The sequence below is a fragment of the Kwoniella europaea genome, chromosome 1, assembly GCF_036810445.1.
Source record: "Kwoniella europaea PYCC6329 chromosome 1, complete sequence".
Lineage (NCBI taxonomy): Eukaryota > Fungi > Basidiomycota > Tremellomycetes > Tremellales > Cryptococcaceae > Kwoniella > Kwoniella europaea.
This window is the reverse complement of record NC_089487.1, coordinates 13626142-13642879: the sequence shown is the minus strand read 5'-3', so window position 1 is coordinate 13642879 and position 16738 is coordinate 13626142. Positions and strand designations below refer to the sequence as shown.

The 16738-nt window shown below is 46.7% G+C and overlaps 6 protein-coding genes across 6 annotated transcripts; 1 reads left to right on the top strand and 5 right to left on the bottom strand.

Moving 5' to 3' along the window:
• Positions 1-19: 19 nt before the first annotated feature.
• Positions 20-6134, top strand: V865_005204 (uncharacterized protein; the record flags this gene model as incomplete). The annotated part of the gene is made up of 5 exons (XM_066228977.1): positions 20-318; positions 403-2737; positions 2791-5084; positions 5173-5464; positions 5589-6134. The coding sequence occupies 5 exons, from the start codon at positions 20-22 to the stop codon at positions 6132-6134; spliced, it is 5766 nt and encodes a 1921-aa protein (XP_066085074.1).
• Positions 6135-6813: 679 nt separating this feature from the next.
• On the bottom strand, positions 6814-7643 carry V865_005203 (uncharacterized protein; the record flags this gene model as incomplete). Its single annotated transcript, XM_066228976.1, has 2 exons — positions 6814-7529; positions 7598-7643. 2 exons carry the CDS (start codon positions 7641-7643, stop codon positions 6814-6816), a joined length of 762 nt encoding a protein of 253 aa, XP_066085073.1.
• A 1152-nt stretch (positions 7644-8795) lies between these two features.
• V865_005202 (uncharacterized protein) lies at positions 8796-9783 on the bottom strand (the record flags this gene model as incomplete). The annotated part of the gene is made up of 2 exons (XM_066228975.1): positions 8796-9670; positions 9741-9783. 2 exons carry the CDS (start codon positions 9781-9783, stop codon positions 8796-8798), a joined length of 918 nt encoding a protein of 305 aa, XP_066085072.1.
• A 1160-nt stretch (positions 9784-10943) lies between these two features.
• Positions 10944-11463, bottom strand: V865_005201 (uncharacterized protein; the record flags this gene model as incomplete). The annotated part of the gene is made up of 2 exons (XM_066228974.1): positions 10944-11362; positions 11418-11463. 2 exons carry the CDS (start codon positions 11461-11463, stop codon positions 10944-10946), a joined length of 465 nt encoding a protein of 154 aa, XP_066085071.1.
• A 715-nt stretch (positions 11464-12178) lies between these two features.
• Positions 12179-12877, bottom strand: V865_005200 (uncharacterized protein; the record flags this gene model as incomplete). The annotated part of the gene is made up of 2 exons (XM_066228973.1): positions 12179-12768; positions 12829-12877. 2 exons carry the CDS (start codon positions 12875-12877, stop codon positions 12179-12181), a joined length of 639 nt encoding a protein of 212 aa, XP_066085070.1.
• Positions 12878-13310: 433 nt separating this feature from the next.
• Positions 13311-16593, bottom strand: V865_005199 (OPT family small oligopeptide transporter; the record flags this gene model as incomplete). The annotated part of the gene is made up of 11 exons (XM_066228972.1): positions 13311-13515; positions 13575-13670; positions 13728-13815; positions 13871-14608; positions 14664-15345; positions 15420-15535; positions 15614-15721; positions 15798-16155; positions 16220-16298; positions 16363-16436; positions 16507-16593. The coding sequence occupies 11 exons, from the start codon at positions 16591-16593 to the stop codon at positions 13311-13313; spliced, it is 2631 nt and encodes an 876-aa protein (XP_066085069.1).
• Between the last annotated feature and the right edge of the window lie 145 nt (positions 16594-16738).

Below are 16738 nucleotides of genomic sequence, written 5' to 3'. Positions count from 1 at the left end.
GTTCTGCAATATCTCCTCAATGACCGATTCGACCTACACCCGTCCACACTCTGCATCACCATCGCGATCAATCAACAGAAAACGCACCGCTTCGACATCTGAGAAAAAGCATCCTTTTGCAGGTAGAAGAACACCATCCGGATCAAGTCATAAGAACGAAGGTCAAAGCGAGAAGACTCATCAGCGCGAAGGACTTCCAAGGGATGTCGGAGGAAGAGCAGTAAAGGAGAAGGATAGTGGGAGGAATACTCCAATGAATGGGTTGGAAAAAGCCCCAAGTTTGAATGTAGATATTAGGAACTCACTTATACTTCCCTTGTGAGTGATATGTCCAGTTACGACTCCTGCACAAATTGAGAATGCAAAACGAGCTGATCGTCTGTCATATCCTGCTTGCCTCAGGCTGTCACAACGATTCTCAGTTCTCCTCCCTTCTCTTTCTACTGCTCCAGAAGAATCACTCCGATCACTCCTCGCATCACAGCGAGCAAGACACCATGGACCGGCGTTGACAGAGGAAGAGGAAGAGCTGCTCTTCGCAGAGATGAGGGATGCGGCTCAGGAGAATCAATGGGATGGAAGACCACCTCAAATGGATGAGAACTGGGTTAGAAGTGGATTAGGCGTCAGCAATAAGCCAACTCGTGCGGGAGGACTACCATCATCAGCATCATCGCCTTCATTGCTCACGACGTCTACATCCAGTCCATCAGTCCTGTCTACTTCCGATGACGGTGGTCAAAGTTATGCACCTTCAACTCCAGGAAGCTTTCTAGCATCACCACCACCAACTTCTAATTCCTTTTCATCGTTCCAGACGTTTGGCGTGGGCTCCTCACCCGATACTTCTGCCAATGCAGGGTTCAAGACCAAGTCGTATGGATTTAGTGGTGGATCGAGTATGAGAGAAGCGGAGTACATCAGGAAAGTCAAGAAATCGTTCAGTCTTAAAGATCTCAAAAACGGTTCTGGCTCAGGTTCGATCTCTTCAAGAAAAAGTGAACATACACCCACAAGAGAAAATATACCTTTACCACCTGCAATCTCTCCCGAGAAAGCTAATGCATATTATCAACCCACGAAACGACCGGAAAGTCCAACTACTTCTGAGAAAACCGCTACGCCAACTTCGAGTATCATACCTGATATCTCATCGTCGTCATTGCCTGGATACAAGAAAGGTCACTCACCCTCCTCATCGCTCAGCCTGAACCCTCCTACACCTAACTCTGCTGAGGACCAGATGTTCGCTGGGAAACAGCAAAGAGCGAGAAAGAGACAATCTAGGTTAGACGGGCTATCACCTGCTCAAGTGAAGCGAATCTCATTGGCTCTGCAAGAAATTGGTGGTCAGCTGAAACGAGGAAGTATGACTGTTCAAGCTGTACCCGAAAGGGCGAAGGAGCAATCTACCTCGGAAGATGTAGAAGAAATGCTAGATCCAGAATCGAGGAGAGTATCTCAACTCGACACTGAAAATGAGAGTAACAGGGCAAGGCGACCGTCGGATCTTCGATCTGGAGATTCCTGTCAATCTGCTACATCTTCCGTATTCCCGTTCCAAATGTCACCTACCAATAGCACTTTCACTGGCACTATGACGGAACCTTCATCACCATCAAAATTACCTCCTTCACCTAGAACGCATAACCTGCTCGCTCATGTGGAAGAACCCCTTCCGCCTATACCTATGCCAGTTTTCACACCTACCCGAAGTCAGCCTGTACGCCAACAACCAACATTATCCAACTCATCGACTTCCACTGTTGCTCTCAACCAGCCGGTCTACATTCCAGGTCAGCCGCGACCTATCAGATTGACTCACCATTCTCAATCTAGTGTATCATCCAGATCAGCTACGCCCAGTAATCAGTCACCTCTTGACGCCATCCGCACTGCTGTTTCCCCAGATAACACCCCTTCTCCCATCAAAAGTATGCCTGCGATAGTTGAACGAAGTACGTGCCTAGGACGTTCAAGATCTGTCAATCAAGCGCAAGTCACCCCTACCAAATCCATTTTGTCTGGGGAATATGATGGCTCAAGCGGATCTACGAATGGCACAAGAAGGAGAGCCGGAACGATAGGCGATGCACCGATGAATCGAAGACTATCTTCGTCGTTATCGAGCCACCCTACTACACCCGATATCATCGAAGAAGAAGCTGAGGAAACCCCTTCGGATCGTGATGAATACTCATCTGGTCCGCAATCGATCGAAGAGTTCGTACCTGAAGTGAAACAAGTCGTCGGTCGCCATAGTGTAGCCAACTCGCGCACTACATCGTCGAATTCTATCCATCAATTACACCATAATCTGGGCTGGGAACTTGCACCTGGTCAAGAACCCTTCGAAAGATCCGTATCGGCCCAAGGTACGATTGACGAATCTCCCAATCCCACCCCGCCAGAAGCGAATGATGCGCCCCAATCACCAACAACTACTCTTCGACGCCAAACATCTTCAACCTCGATTAGCTCGAGTTTCTCTGAAGACGCGCCAGTTCCAGGAGAGATCGTCTGGGCAAGCGTGTTCAATGGCGATTCTCCTAATGGATATGATGTCGGTTCCGATGGTATGGTCTCGCCTGAACCTGGCAAAGAAGCTGAGGTGCTTCGAAAGATGAGTGGTATGGGCATGGAAGAGTTGATGTTGTTGCAAGAGAGATTGGTCATGAAAGCCAAAGCAGAGCGAGAAGCACTGAGAGGAGACGTCGAGGATAGTGCATTCGTGCCAGTAAGCATTATGTAATCATGACTCACGACCGATTGCTGACCCTCTTGGTGTAGTATTCCCCGCCCATGTCGGCGGAAGCTTTCTCACCAACTCAAAGAGCTATGTCGCCCATACTTCGCGCGACCTCTCCTGACCTTGCTAGACCGATCAGTCCACCCCCGCCCTCATCATGGCGATTCCCACCCGCAGAACTACCTCAACCTTCCTCTCAAAACACCACCCCTTCGCAAGACAAGAGCACACTCCCATCTTCTGTGGATACCCATATTATGACGCCGCCTCTCACCGGCAGTAGTACTGGTGCTTCGGTGTCTCGTTCTGGATCAAAATCTAATCTAGTCATGCTGCCGACTCGACCTGCTCCTCCACCACCTCGGCTACCCGCAGATACACCTTCAGAACATGCTGATGATATTCAAACACCTCCTTCTGGCGATCTTTCTCGTAAATCATCAAATCGAGCTCATTTCCGTTTACCACTTGAACAAGATCCAGAGATACGAAAAGACTTCGAAGCTCGTATCGCAGCCGCCACAGCGGCTCTAAATCGTACCCCGTCGGTGTCAAATAGCAAGTTAGATAGGAAGTTCAGCAAGAAAGGCGGTCCAATGGTCATTTCATCACCAAAACTAGTATCTTCTACTGCCAATGTACCTACCACACCTTTGACGCCTGAAAGCCAAGTTGAACCTGGATTAGTTAAGAGTCTGGAGAAGTCGAGTGGATCAGGTAGTAAGATGAGCTTGAAGTGGAAGAAATTCACAGGATTAAGAAGTAAAGGACCCAGTTTCTCTGGTAACGAGGTCACGCCCTACCCACCGGCTCCTCAACAGCCAGTCCAAAGCAAGCTATCACCGAATCAACAACTTCAGCAGCAGCAGCAGCAGCAGCAGCAACAGCAAATGCAACAGCAACAGAGCAAGCTGTCGCCGATACAAAATGTGGTAGTGGCTCAAGGTGGTCTACAAAGATCTGCTTCTGCTTCGGTGACCAAGATACTTGAAGATCCAATCAGCCTTCGAGCGGAAGATCATCCTGAAGCTCCTCCTTCAGCTCCACCCAACTTGGATGCTTTCAGATTTCCTCCGCCGCCTGAACGTGCAGCTCATCCAACAACCTCTGCTCCACAACAGGATGTACCTTCCCCGCCGAGCAGTCTAGGCCATTCGAGCGGTCTCAAACATGTCATGAGCAAGATGAAGCGGTCGAAAGAAATCTCTCCTCCACCTCAACAAGCACAAGGTAGATCTCAGAGCCCTATTCCCGCTCAAACCGGAGCTATCAGCCCGTTACCTGCTATCGATGCTATCACGAAACAGCCGCCACGACATACGCCTACTTCATCTGACGAAGATGCGAGAAACAAATTCATCGAAGCCGGAAGAGCTTTAGGTCTGACCGAAGAACAACTGAACGATATGTTGACTGCGAAAGGGATGGCCGGTACTGCTTCGTCAGCGCCTGCTGTACCTTCACCGCTGTCTGCAACTCCTGTTGTATCGGATGAGAAAGTGGTCAAGCATGAGAAAGAGAAGAAAGGCTTATTCCGGTCATTATCCAAAGCACGCAGGGCTCAACCTTCTCCTACACCCGTATCAGCACCTGTACCGATTAGTGGATTGGCACCTTCCGCGCCTGTTACTGAATTGTTACCAGCTCCTGTGCCTGATAGAGTGGTCGTCAGGCGAACCATGATCTTACCAGAAGGACTTAACATAATTCCATCTACACCCCAAACCACATCTACCACACCGAAGATACCAGAATCACCAGACTCCTCCTCACTTCGACCTGGAATCAACCCACAGCGTAAACAATCTATTCGACGTAAACCCCTGAAACTCAGTGAAGAAGATCATGAATTGGTATCCAACTCTCCCCCAGCCCATCGAAGGAACTTCTCCTTCTCAAATGCCTCTGTCGATTCTAATGGTACCAACACACCTTCCAACCCATCTTTCACACCTTCGCCGTCGAACTCTCAAAACCAAGTGCCAACAACTGGAGCCGGAGCAGGGGAATTACATGGATTGGGATTCTTACATCCGAATAGCACCCCTCTCAATAAGAAGTCCTCCGCACCGAGCTTGACCCCAAGTCCAGGTAATTCGTCGACCGGAGGTGGAGATGATGAGTCTCATGCGAGATCATCAACTGGAGGAAGTTTGATCGATATGTACAGGAATGATGATGATGAGGAATTGCTAGAGAGTCCCGAAAAGAAGACCTCGGCTACGTTCAGTCATGATGATGAGTTTATCGGTGGGCACGCGAGGAAGGGGTCGGAAGATGCCTTGGGCAGAGGATCGCTAGATAGGAGGAGGATGACTCAGGCTGTGGAGATTACGTGAGTTTCGTTAATTTCCATCATATATTCATCATAGCGGCCGCTGCTTTGGGAAGTGAATGTGCTGATGGTCAACTCTGTCAAATAGTGAATACGCAGATGGCCAAGTGATTTGGAATATAGTCGATGCCTTGCGAACTTCAGTTACTGGATCAGTCGATGGCGAAGAATATACATTCGATACTCCCGGTGTACCACACTCTAGATCCACTAGCTACTCTTCGAGTGTGAGAAATTCGGTCATACCTGAAGATGAAGATGTTTTCCATGCTGCTGGCAATAATGCGGGATGGCCTAAGGCTTTGGGTAATGGCACCGCAGGATTGAATTTCAGGCATAGAGATAGGAATGTACCCAAGAAACCTAGACCACCTACGGATGTGAGTGACACCTGTTATACCTTCTTTCATGCCACCCACGCTTTGTGATTTTGTCTGAACCTTATCTTTCGCGTGTCTCTCACTCTCCATAAGAGCTGAAAACTGACATATCGCTTATTGTCAGGTTTATTTCACTTCCCATGCTGATGTAGCCGATCTGATTGACCACCTATCTCGTGACCTCGATGCTTCTCACGGTCGAATAGACATCATCTCTCATCCCACCTCTGACAGCAGCGAATGGCCGCATTCCAACAATTCTCCATTCGGTTTCCAAGATTCCGCCACTACGACCATACCTACTACACCTGAACGAGTCCAGCGAAGATCAAGTCAAACTCAGTCTCCGGCCCATTCACAATTTGAAGATGCCCCTTCACCTGCACAATTCTCACTTCGACCAACTATAAGTCCAGTCAAAGCAGACCAATATCATAATAGTGGCAATATGGTTGAAAATCTTAGTCCTGGCCCACAAAGACAGCTGTTCAATGAACCTAACTCAAGAGGTCAAAGTTATATTTCGACTGGCGGTTCAGCAGCTGGATTTAGTCCGTCAAGTAAGAGTTTTGCAAGTTGCGTTTCGGGTCAGGGTAAATCGGTGGAAGATAGGTTACAGGCGTTACTGGATAGGTTGAAAGGTGATGGCATTGGTAGGACGCGATTGTAAGCTGAATACGAATAGACAATTATTGGATTGAATCTCGAGATCATTTGTTAAACAAACGATGTCTGAGTATGATCGAAAGTCGGGTGTTGGACTGGAGATAAGTCGATAAATCTTGACGCTCCTAATGCAACAAGGTCTATGGTGAACGTGAATTGGTAAGATACGTTGAGATCCTAGTGTGACAAGGACGATTGATGTTCACAATGGAATTTGTACAGTAGTACTTCATTGATGTTAGTATATATGGATGTTCTCATTCCATTTCCTATTTTTATGTGAATAACGATTCCTGGAAACGGAGTATAATGATGATTTTGCTTTTTTCCCAATCTTTTCGCTGTTGGTATTTACGACTCTAAATATTAATTATGTATTTTGATATGCCGTGTTTAGTTTGGATGCAACTGATTTGTCAGGTCCGAGTACCGAGCTGGGAGTTGGCAGTGCTGAGATACGAGATTGCATGAGTATATATATGTACTGTACAGATAACATGGCTTTATGGGATGATTCTTTCTACTTAGGTTCAGGCAAAAAGAGAGGATACAAGTTGGAAGTCCTTTTTTCTTTCTTTCTTCCTTTTTCTTCTAAATTCCATTTCGATTTCAGAATTGTCTACACACTATACGTAGTGATAAGAGGACTGTTGAATTCTCAACACGGTTTGCTTTCTGCTGTGTTATAGGTGAATCTTAGGACCTAATGTGATCTTAGCGCCCTCGACATTCACATCGGCAGAGACATCTACGTTAGCTAAACCAAGTGCACCTTTGTTGCTTCCAGAAGGTAATAGTCCAATGGTGGCGCTAGGTTTGATATTTGCCAAAGGTCCTAGGTCGATTGCAGGTAAGTTACCTGATTTAGAAGTCGGAGTGGCTTTGTAGGTACTTTGGAACCTCTCGAATGCGCCATCCGTGAAGATCGCATCGATATCTTGTAAAGCGTGATGGGACACTTGCGCTCCAGGTGCAGCACCACTGTTGAATATATTACCTAAGATCCCTCCTTTACCATTCCCATTCTCGTTTCCTGTGGTAATTTCGTTATCGAGATCCAGAACGATTTGATTGACTATATCATTGATGTCTTGTCCACTTGGGATGTGCACACCGGGACCAAGCAGGATGAACTGCAGGAATTGACTGAGTTGTAAGTCGTCCAATCCAGTCAGCTTGATACCGTTCAGAGTTGTATCGAGTCCTTCCGGAGTAGTGATCTTCAATGACTTGAGGATGGACGAAAGCGAAGAACCGGTATTGGATTCGAGAAGTCCACCACTAGTGGCAGTTGGTTGAGAAGGAACGGCGTTGGAAGTGGGAGTGGCGGACGGACGTTGTTGTTGTAATGGATTGATGATATTACCGAGAAGTCCAGGCACAGGTGCGGCTTGAACACCTACGTACAGGGTCGATAATGATTAGCAACCATATCATACGGTGGCTCAGAGGTACGGAAGGACTCACCAGCAATAAGAGCTACAGAGGCGAGCAAGGGAATTTGGAATTTCATTTTGTAAGTTTGAATGTTGGTTCGGAAGACTGTGGGGGGATTCAAGTTATTTTGGTCTCGTTGTAAGGTTCGGTGAAGAGTGGTAGATGTGATGAGGATTTCTCGATGAGAAAAAAGTAGTCCGCTGTCCACTTTTCTCCAGGTATTTATACCTTATTGCTCAGCTCCATCCATCTCAATCATTACCATCTTCCAGGACAAGTTTGGCAGAAGATCTACATGAGACAAATAAAGTAATATCATAAGTCTCACTAATCCACACCTTCATATCCGTGCGACAAGATCGACATGCCGTGCTTTTCTGGTCTTTGCTACAGTATCTTTAGACTTGTTCGTGGTCTTTCGATTACATATTCCGAGTCAAATTTAGGTTGAACTGTATTTTGCGCCAGTTGACAATCATTCAGGTCCATCTTGACCGTCGCATGAACTATATGGGTATCATATGCATTGACTACATTTGGAAGGAGTCCCCACTGAATGGAAATAGATAAGATTAGAAACCTCCAATCGAAATCTCAGTTGAAAATAAAGGATTACCAAATCCCTTGAATTGGTGGTGGCGGTAATTACAGTAAGTCTGAGACCTTAAAATTCTCAACTTGTGTTATCGGCATCGTCGTCATGAAATCACAATGAATGGATGGTTACCAGGAAGCATAGTTGCCCCAGAGCACTCACATGTGTTGGTCTCGCGTACGCCGAATACTCTACTATTTGACACATAGCTGCACTGTATACTGTACCTCTTTCGTGTTCTTCATGCGGCGAGTGAAAGAGAAGATATGACGATGTCTCGCACGGGTCTTAACAATGCAAAGGTGTCATTACGTCTGGCTTTGTGGTTTGGGGAGGTATCGCATGCTGCCACTGACTTGAGATCATGGAAAGACCTTGCGCACAGTATCCTTTCGATTCAACACGGATATAGATACATTTCTTCTCTTTGAATTTCAGGAACTCAAGAATCGCTACAGAGATTGTTTATTATTATTGTCCAAATTTCAGTATTGAATAAAAAGCTAGCCGAATAATAGAATGAAGAAATAAGCAATGAACAGGAAGAAGAAAAGACACAATAATTATAGACCATAAGCCATATCTTCTCTCCTAAGCCGGGTATATTACAACCCTTACTATTGTTGATCCAGCTTAGAGGTCAAGGTTGACATCAGCGGTGATTTCGGCACCGAGAAGGTCGGCAGTGACGGTAGCGTCCAAGTCCAAGAGATCATCATCGGTACCAGTAGGACCAGGGATACCAGCATCATCGTCGGTTACAGTAGAGATGGCAGAGGCAGAAGCACTGGCGCTTGAGGCGGAAACGGAAGGTAATGCGAATGAAGAGGTGATAGAAGGAAGGATCTCACTACCGATTCCAATGAAGTCACCGAAGGAGGCTGAAGCGCTAGCACTGGCGGATGGGAACGCAGAAGAGTCGCTCTCGCTAGCACTTGCAGAGGGGATGGAGAAGCTCTCAACATCACTAGCACTGAAGCTTGGGGTAGGAACTGAGAAAGAGATAGTAGATGTGAAGGAGGGCTCGAAGTCTGAGGCAGCCGATGAGGTGGCACTGGCGCTGGTGCTAGTCCTGGTCCTAGTTCTAGTGCTAGTAACCGCACTGGAAGTCTTGTTGTTATGATGACCATGGTGTCCAAAGAGACCGCTGAAGAATCCTCCAGTGGATTTCTTGTCATCGTTGCTTGTGGAGTTTTGATGGATGAAACTGCCGCCTTGGAAGCTGTTGCCTCGACTAGTGGAGTTGAACTTCGTTTCCAAGTCATCGACGATAGACTCAAGGTCGATGTTAGAAGGAAGAGTGATACCAAACTCTCCTAGGAGTTGAGTGACGTTCAAGTCTCGGAGGTTGGAAAGATCGATGTTATGTTCTTCAAGGACTTGGGTGAGGTTAAATTGTCCACCAGTGTACGTGGGGAATCGAGCGGAAGCAGTAGCGGTAGCGTTGAGACCAGAAGAAGTAGAATTGTGATGGAACAAGTTACCGAAGAGAGGAGCGGCTTGGGCGCCTATGAAGGATGGAGGATAGTAAGCGAGAGGTCATCACAACATTATAGACAATTCGTCGTGTGTACTTACCGGAGATGGCAGCAAGGGAAGCTACAAAAGCGGTGAAGTGCATACTGAAAGCTGACTGATAGTGTATTTGACCGAAGACCAAAGCTGGATGTCTAGTAAGGGTTGTTGATGCTGGATATATGTTGGCTGCTTGTGTTGATTGAGGTGAGCAGGGGGATTTCTTTTCCAAGACGAAACGAGGGGTTCTTATACCTTTCTTTTTTTCTTTTTGGGAGTCAACAACCCAATCTTGGTATGGCAAACAATGACACCATCGGTGTTCAAGGTTCGCACCATGCCTTTCTCGAACAATTCCTCTTCTTTGATGGAACTTTGTTGACTCTGTTGTTTTGTCGAGACCCAGAGTTGTTAGCGCACTAATTGAGAGATCTTAGTGGGGCACTAAGTGACAATGAGTTAATTAATGTTTTCGTCTTTTGCAACGATTCTTATGCGCAGTGGTCAGTCGTCATATTATTCTTCCATCGTTTGACGCAATGAGCAGGAATATAACGACCGAGCGAGTCCGACTAGTGGAACCAAACAAGACATACTAGTGCGGTTGATCGAAAGACAAGCCGAAACTTTCCACTTGACGACGAGCTCCTGTTGTTTGGTTCTGTATACAATGTATGTGAGTTGATTCATTGCAATGGTCCGAATCAGGAAGATTATCGTGTTTATCTTTGTTTGTTTTGTCCTCAACCATTGTTATAACCATTGATCGAGGATTTAGCGCGAAAGCTTATCTAGATAAGATCAATTTTTCAATACTCCGAAACCCTTAATCGACCATTCCATGGTACCACGATCTTCCGAGACTTCCCCTTTCGGTTTAAATTTTGGTTTTAATGAGTTTCCAGAACAATTACAACTGCGAGTACAAATTCAGCTTGTTTCACTTGAGCACGAACAGGATGGCGCGTTAATTGCTCATTTACAGTATTTACTTGTTTACCACAATTCATCACTGATACTTCCACATTTTTGATACCAGAGACGGTTGTCATACGACCTAGCATCTAGAGACCGAGTCGGAGATATGCAGAAGATATCGCGAGGATCGAGCAGAATCATGATGCATGTGATACGGTCCAAGGATCGTTGTTTCATGTCTCTCCTTATTTACCTCCACTCCAGCAGCTCTTTCTACATGTTCCGGAGGCACCGGCTATTCACAACGACAAGTCTAATGGGCTATACCGGGGGATACACTTTACCCGCTCAAGGTTGGACAGTGTGTACGGAAAGAGGAGCTCCGGTGAATGTACTAGCTGAAGGGAAGCCTATGGGAAAAGAAGCACTTGCAATGACCCCTCCTGAAGATGCCGAAGGAGGTAAATCTTGTGAGTTGGCATAACCTTGCCCTCCAAAGACACCAGCTTCCAATGGTGATCGGGGCTTGGCACCACCTACTGTTCTCAGGGCGGTAGCACCGGCAACGCTGCTAGCAGGGCTTACAGAGCCAGCGGTGTTCCCGATGCCCCCGAGACCGCCAGAACCTTGAGAGGCGTTTGGTCCAATTACACCCACTGAAGAAGCGATTTGACCTTGGCTGACGGCTACACCACCGCTTACAATCGGATGTACAGTGTTGACGCTGATATTGTCCCGTGGACCTTGTGCGACCCGCGCAGCGAGGGCTAGATCATGAAGTTCATCAGATATACCTCTTAAAGATAAGATGACAAGGCCTACGAGAAGTAGCAACAGCCAAAAGAGAGAAGTTCACCGAGAATCGCATGTTGGACGTGGACAGTATAATGATAAAGATTGTTGTCAAAACAATAAGATGGAAATGAAAGAATGAAAGAATGCGCTGGTTGAGATCTCAAGGATCGAAAAGCTGGTTAAGAGGAGTATTGCTGAGAATTGTTGCCGACACCAGGTCTGATGACTCGACAAGACACCTAACGAATTCACGGCCTGTTTATATCTTGGGAAATCCTCGGTGATGGCATGTCAGTACCAAACTGACTCGTCCATCAAGGGAGTTCATCGCCCCCGTCTTCTGTCTCACCTTTCATGTCGTTAAAGCATGATTCCAATGGCTATCCTCATCCCCTCGTATGATTGAAGATGGTTATTGACATAAGGGTAAAAGCCCAGATCTGCGATCATCTTCCAGTCAATCATGTGGCATCCTTCATGATGTTAACTTGACATGCCCTCTCCTGATCGGCGAGTCTGAACGAAGTTGCCCATCTCCTTATCAATCCTTTGACCACTGGCGCGGATTAGATGGAGTCTAATTCTCTGCGATCAATCATTGAATAATCATCGAGGAGATGCGAAATGCATAACATAGGACGATACTATACGCAAGACTCATATTGTCCAAGAAGGTAATAACACTCGAACTGTATTGATGTGAAGGTATGTAGTATCAGGTGATTTCGAAACAAAAGAGAAGCTGCTTCAGTGTCCAAGAATCTAGGTTGTGCAGAAGTATGGAACGATCAACAAGGGGCACCACCACCACCGCCACCTCCATGACCACCACCACCGCCTCCATGGCCACCACCACCTGGGCTACCACCTCCTCCTCCGATGGGAGAAGCCCCACCATGACCACTGGGTTTTCCGCCTCCGCCACCACCAATAATGTTACCGAATTCATCGCCAGGAAGTTCAGGGGTGGAAGGTGATTCACATCCTTCACCTTCACATCCGTAAGACGGAGAGGGAGACGAAGATGCACAGTCTTCACCCGTACAGCCTTCCGATGCAGGTGGGGAGGAGGGAGGAGAAGCTGGAGCAGGCGATTCAGGTGCAGGTGCAGGTGCAGGTGCAGGTGCCTCTGGAGCAGGAGCGGGAGCTGGGGTACTACCTGTGTCACTGGTGTCACCACCTGAGCTACCAGAGTCAGGTGCCGAAGGTGCGGGAGCAGGAACAGCAGCTGCCTCGGTGGTTCCTGGGGTTGAATCGCCACAGTCTTCACTGCAGTCTTCTACTGGAGCGGGGGCAGGTGCCGGAGCGGGAGTCGGAGAGGGGGCAGGAGCAGGTGCAGCTGCCTCAGAAGTCATTGGTACGGGAATGGCAGTAACGGCTGGGTGAGGTTTGTTTCAGTATCATATCGCAGCCAAAGGTGTCATGTTCAGGCACTTACCGGTAGAAGCCATAAGAGTGATGATACTGATGGCGAGTGTGATCTTCATCTTGCAGGAAGGTGCTTATGGAAAGACTGCGCAGATGGTTTTAGGAAGGATGGGGTGGGGTGGAAGAGGAATAGACGAACTGTCTTGGAGGATTCGAATGAGCTCTGAGGTCCGGACTGCGCTTTCTATATGCAAAAGAGTGACAATGAGTATGCATAGAAGAAAGAAAGCCTCATGTCAAAGCTAAATTTACAATAACACCCTTCCCCTTACCATTGGGATTCCGTGAATCCTAATCTACAATTCCATCAAGATACAACCACCTCCATCACTCATCATCCTTTATGAGTACCCATGTAACTTCCCAGCTTCCCTGGCATATTGCTTTCACACTATCAACCTCCTCCACCTTTCGATCTAGATAACATTCCAAAGGAATGTTTCAACAATGATAAATTCTCACAACTGCGGACCACTTGTGAGATCCGTTATCCTAAGGGAGATTCCCCGGAGCTGGACCGAAATAACCAATATCGGGGATTGGTAATCTTACGCAAGCTTCATCTTCACACCCTTGGTATGAGACTGTATTTCCCCACCAATTGACCTCGACGGCAGGTAATTGAACGGCAAAGAAGATCACAATAGCAGCTATGGCGATACCACATTGCCACGCGGCAGCAAGAACGAAATTGTATCTGCAGTGAATGGCATATTGTCAATTGGTTTCACCCTATATCATATTGAAAGGACTCACTTTGACCAGAACGCGAGATATCTTTTCTTCAGGTAGAACCATGAGAAAGACGCTAAAGGAACCGACGGCCAGAGATACGATAAGTTATATGGAGACCTAAATATTTCATTAGCACGAACATTACACTACCGTATGAGTTTTCTCAGAACCTACCAGTTGATACCTCCGTAACAAAGCATGACAGGGTGGATCTGCCTGAGCCAAGCAGTCCTAGGGAATCGTTTTCTGAGGAAATATACGACTATCATATTGATTAGCCGCTATTCCCAGACTTGAGAAATCGAAAGGGTACTCACTGAAGGGTAAAACGAATCCAACTGGGAAGCCGATCAAGAGCGCTTTGTATTGGCCGGTACTGCCGAAAAGCTTTTGTGGACCCAAAGTTCCCCAAAAGACAGCAGCAGTGAAGAAAGTATTGATACCTGGACATGAGAATCCAAAGGGAGCTTCGGACGTACATACGTCGGGTACTTTGTTCATTTGGAAGTTGAAAACACCAGTACAGACCAAGGTGGAAATGAAAGTGGCGACCATTTGAGCGACAAATGTGTGTCTAGGGGGGATCTTGAGGTAATGAGCAACTTTGAGATCGGTCGAGAAGTAAATAGCCTGGGCAGTTGTGATGTATCCGAAAGCCTTGAAGAAGTTCATAGCTAGTGCGTTTCCTGGAGTCCAAGCACCACCGATAAGTTCAGCCAAGACATTCATGGTCACTTGAATACCTGTGATCGCAGTGACGAGACCAACAGGGACTACAAATATAAGTCCCATGGCTATACCGAATAGCACGACTGCAGGGTTGGTGTAAGTGTCCCAAGCGCCAATACCGGCCATACCGCATCCAATCGCAAATAGGAGGACCAAGCCGTACCACCATTCTGGGACTTCAGGGTATGATCGCATTAATCGACAATGAATATCTTCAGTCAGATCGTCTACTGTGTCGTCCTTCTTGTTCCTTCGAAGACTGTGCCACATGCCTTTGAATCCATGAACGATCTCTCGGCGGTGGAATAAGAAAGCGTAAGATATCGCTGCGAAAGCTTTCAGTATCTTGAGTTGAGAACAAGAGCAGAGATGAGTACTCACTACAGGCATACTGAGCGAAAAACCAGAAGTAGACTACAAGGTTACCAGCAGCCATCCAAGGTTGAGAATAAGTTTGATACTTGGCAGCATCGAAAATACCTCTGTCATCGATAACTTTCTGCACGTCGAACGCCGATCCTGTATTGTCGAACACATGATTACTGTTGATGGGTAGATATGCGGTATTCCATACGTTGCTCCAGTAAAATCCGACAATCATAAAGAAAGTGGCGAACATGCCAATGAACTGATTGATCGTTCCGAAAGCGGGTACGACCAAAGGGTTGAAATCATATGCGGTCAAGACGTTGAAATCGAATGTCGGGAATGGGTTCAATCCTAAACCATTGTTGAACCCGACAATGTTGTTGAGTGATACATTGTTAGGACTGATCCAACTTATCCAGTTGAATGTGGATAAAGCTGTGAATAAGAATCCGGGTAACCAGAACCAAACAAACATAGCGGCGAAAGCTACTGCGAAAAGTTTCATACGTGACCAACTATAGATCCGCTTGAACGGTCCGGGCACAGCAGGATCGGTTTCAGAGTGGAAAGCTCGGTTCAAAGCGATGGTGACCAGTGAACCGGGCCATACGCAATAGGATGGATAGATCAAGAATCTTCGAGCGAGACCAGCTAGACCATAACCACAAAAGTTTGTACCAAAACCGAGTAGAATCTGTGGTATTGGCAGTTGTGGCACAAGTGATCAGCACGAAGACAGATTAGAAAGCTATATGGACGTCCACCCACCTGATAGCCGAACTCTGCAGCATAAGACTGGTTGAAGTATTGTGGCAGATACTGAGATAAGATGATATCAGTGGTATAAGGGGTGTTATATCCGACGGTGGCCATAATCGTGATCACTGCAATATCGAATGTGAATAAGGATCATCAGTACAACCGTCTCAGCAGAAGAAAATCCAAAGGTCTACGGGACGAACACATATGTTCTTTTTTATTGAAGCGGCCCGGATTGAGGCTGTGCCTCTTGCCAAAAAGAGTGAAGCTCCAGCTAGGAAGGACCTTCTCGCAGAGTTTACCAGCAGGATCTGTATTTGGGCGGTGAGGAACGATCAGAAAATCACTTTGATCCGGTTCTACCTCGTGGAGTGGCTTGGAACTCACATGCTAGAAGTTGTGCCACTTCCGATGAAACCTTGATATTGGGCTGTCTGATCTCAAACAGCTGATTGATGAACGCCCCGATGACGACGTAGATTATACCGATGAACCAAGTTCTGAAAGTGAACGAAGGCATATCGACGTCGTCTGTGTTTTCGACTACAGCTCGTACCTCCGCATAAGGTGAGTTTTCAGTGACCATCAACGCTTCAAGTTTCATCTCTTTGATCAATTCGGCGTATTCGGGATTATGAGGATTTTTCATGATATCGTCGTTACTCAGGAACTGCTCAATGCTTTGAAGAATATGAATGGGAAAGTTCTGATCATGCTCGTGCATCTCTTGGACTTGTTTCATTATCTTACATCAACAATGAAGTCGGTCAGCCATGGATAGATCGCTTGGAGGATAATATAACACTCACAGTTCTTGTTCTTTCTAGTGACATGGATTGAAGTTTATCTTCGATTGCCAATATATCTTCTCCAGTCATACCCAGGCCGCTAAACCATCATGTAAAGACCTATGAGCTGCAATGTCAAGACCGGAATGATAGTCGAAACTTACCCATGCTCAGCCACTCCTTCAGCTTCAGCCACTACATCTGTGTAGATGTTTTTATCGGCTCCAATGATCTCAGCCTGAACCATCAAAAGCACTCTCTTCGTCAGCCAGCTTCGATCGAATTGCCCGATCGGAGTGTCGACTCACCTCAGCTTCCAAGCTGGTTTTTTTCTCATTTTTGACGTAGGTCAATTCAGGAGCCTGCGCTCCGGAACTCTCCTTTTCTTCAGCCATGTTTAGACTGTGTACTTGAGAGTAAGGCGGTGAGAGTGCGATGGACAGATATTGGAGTCTTCCCTAGTGGTAACGACTTTTGGAACAGGCATTTATATGGCCACATATCCTTATCGTGCTCTTTCATCCCATTTCCAAGAATATA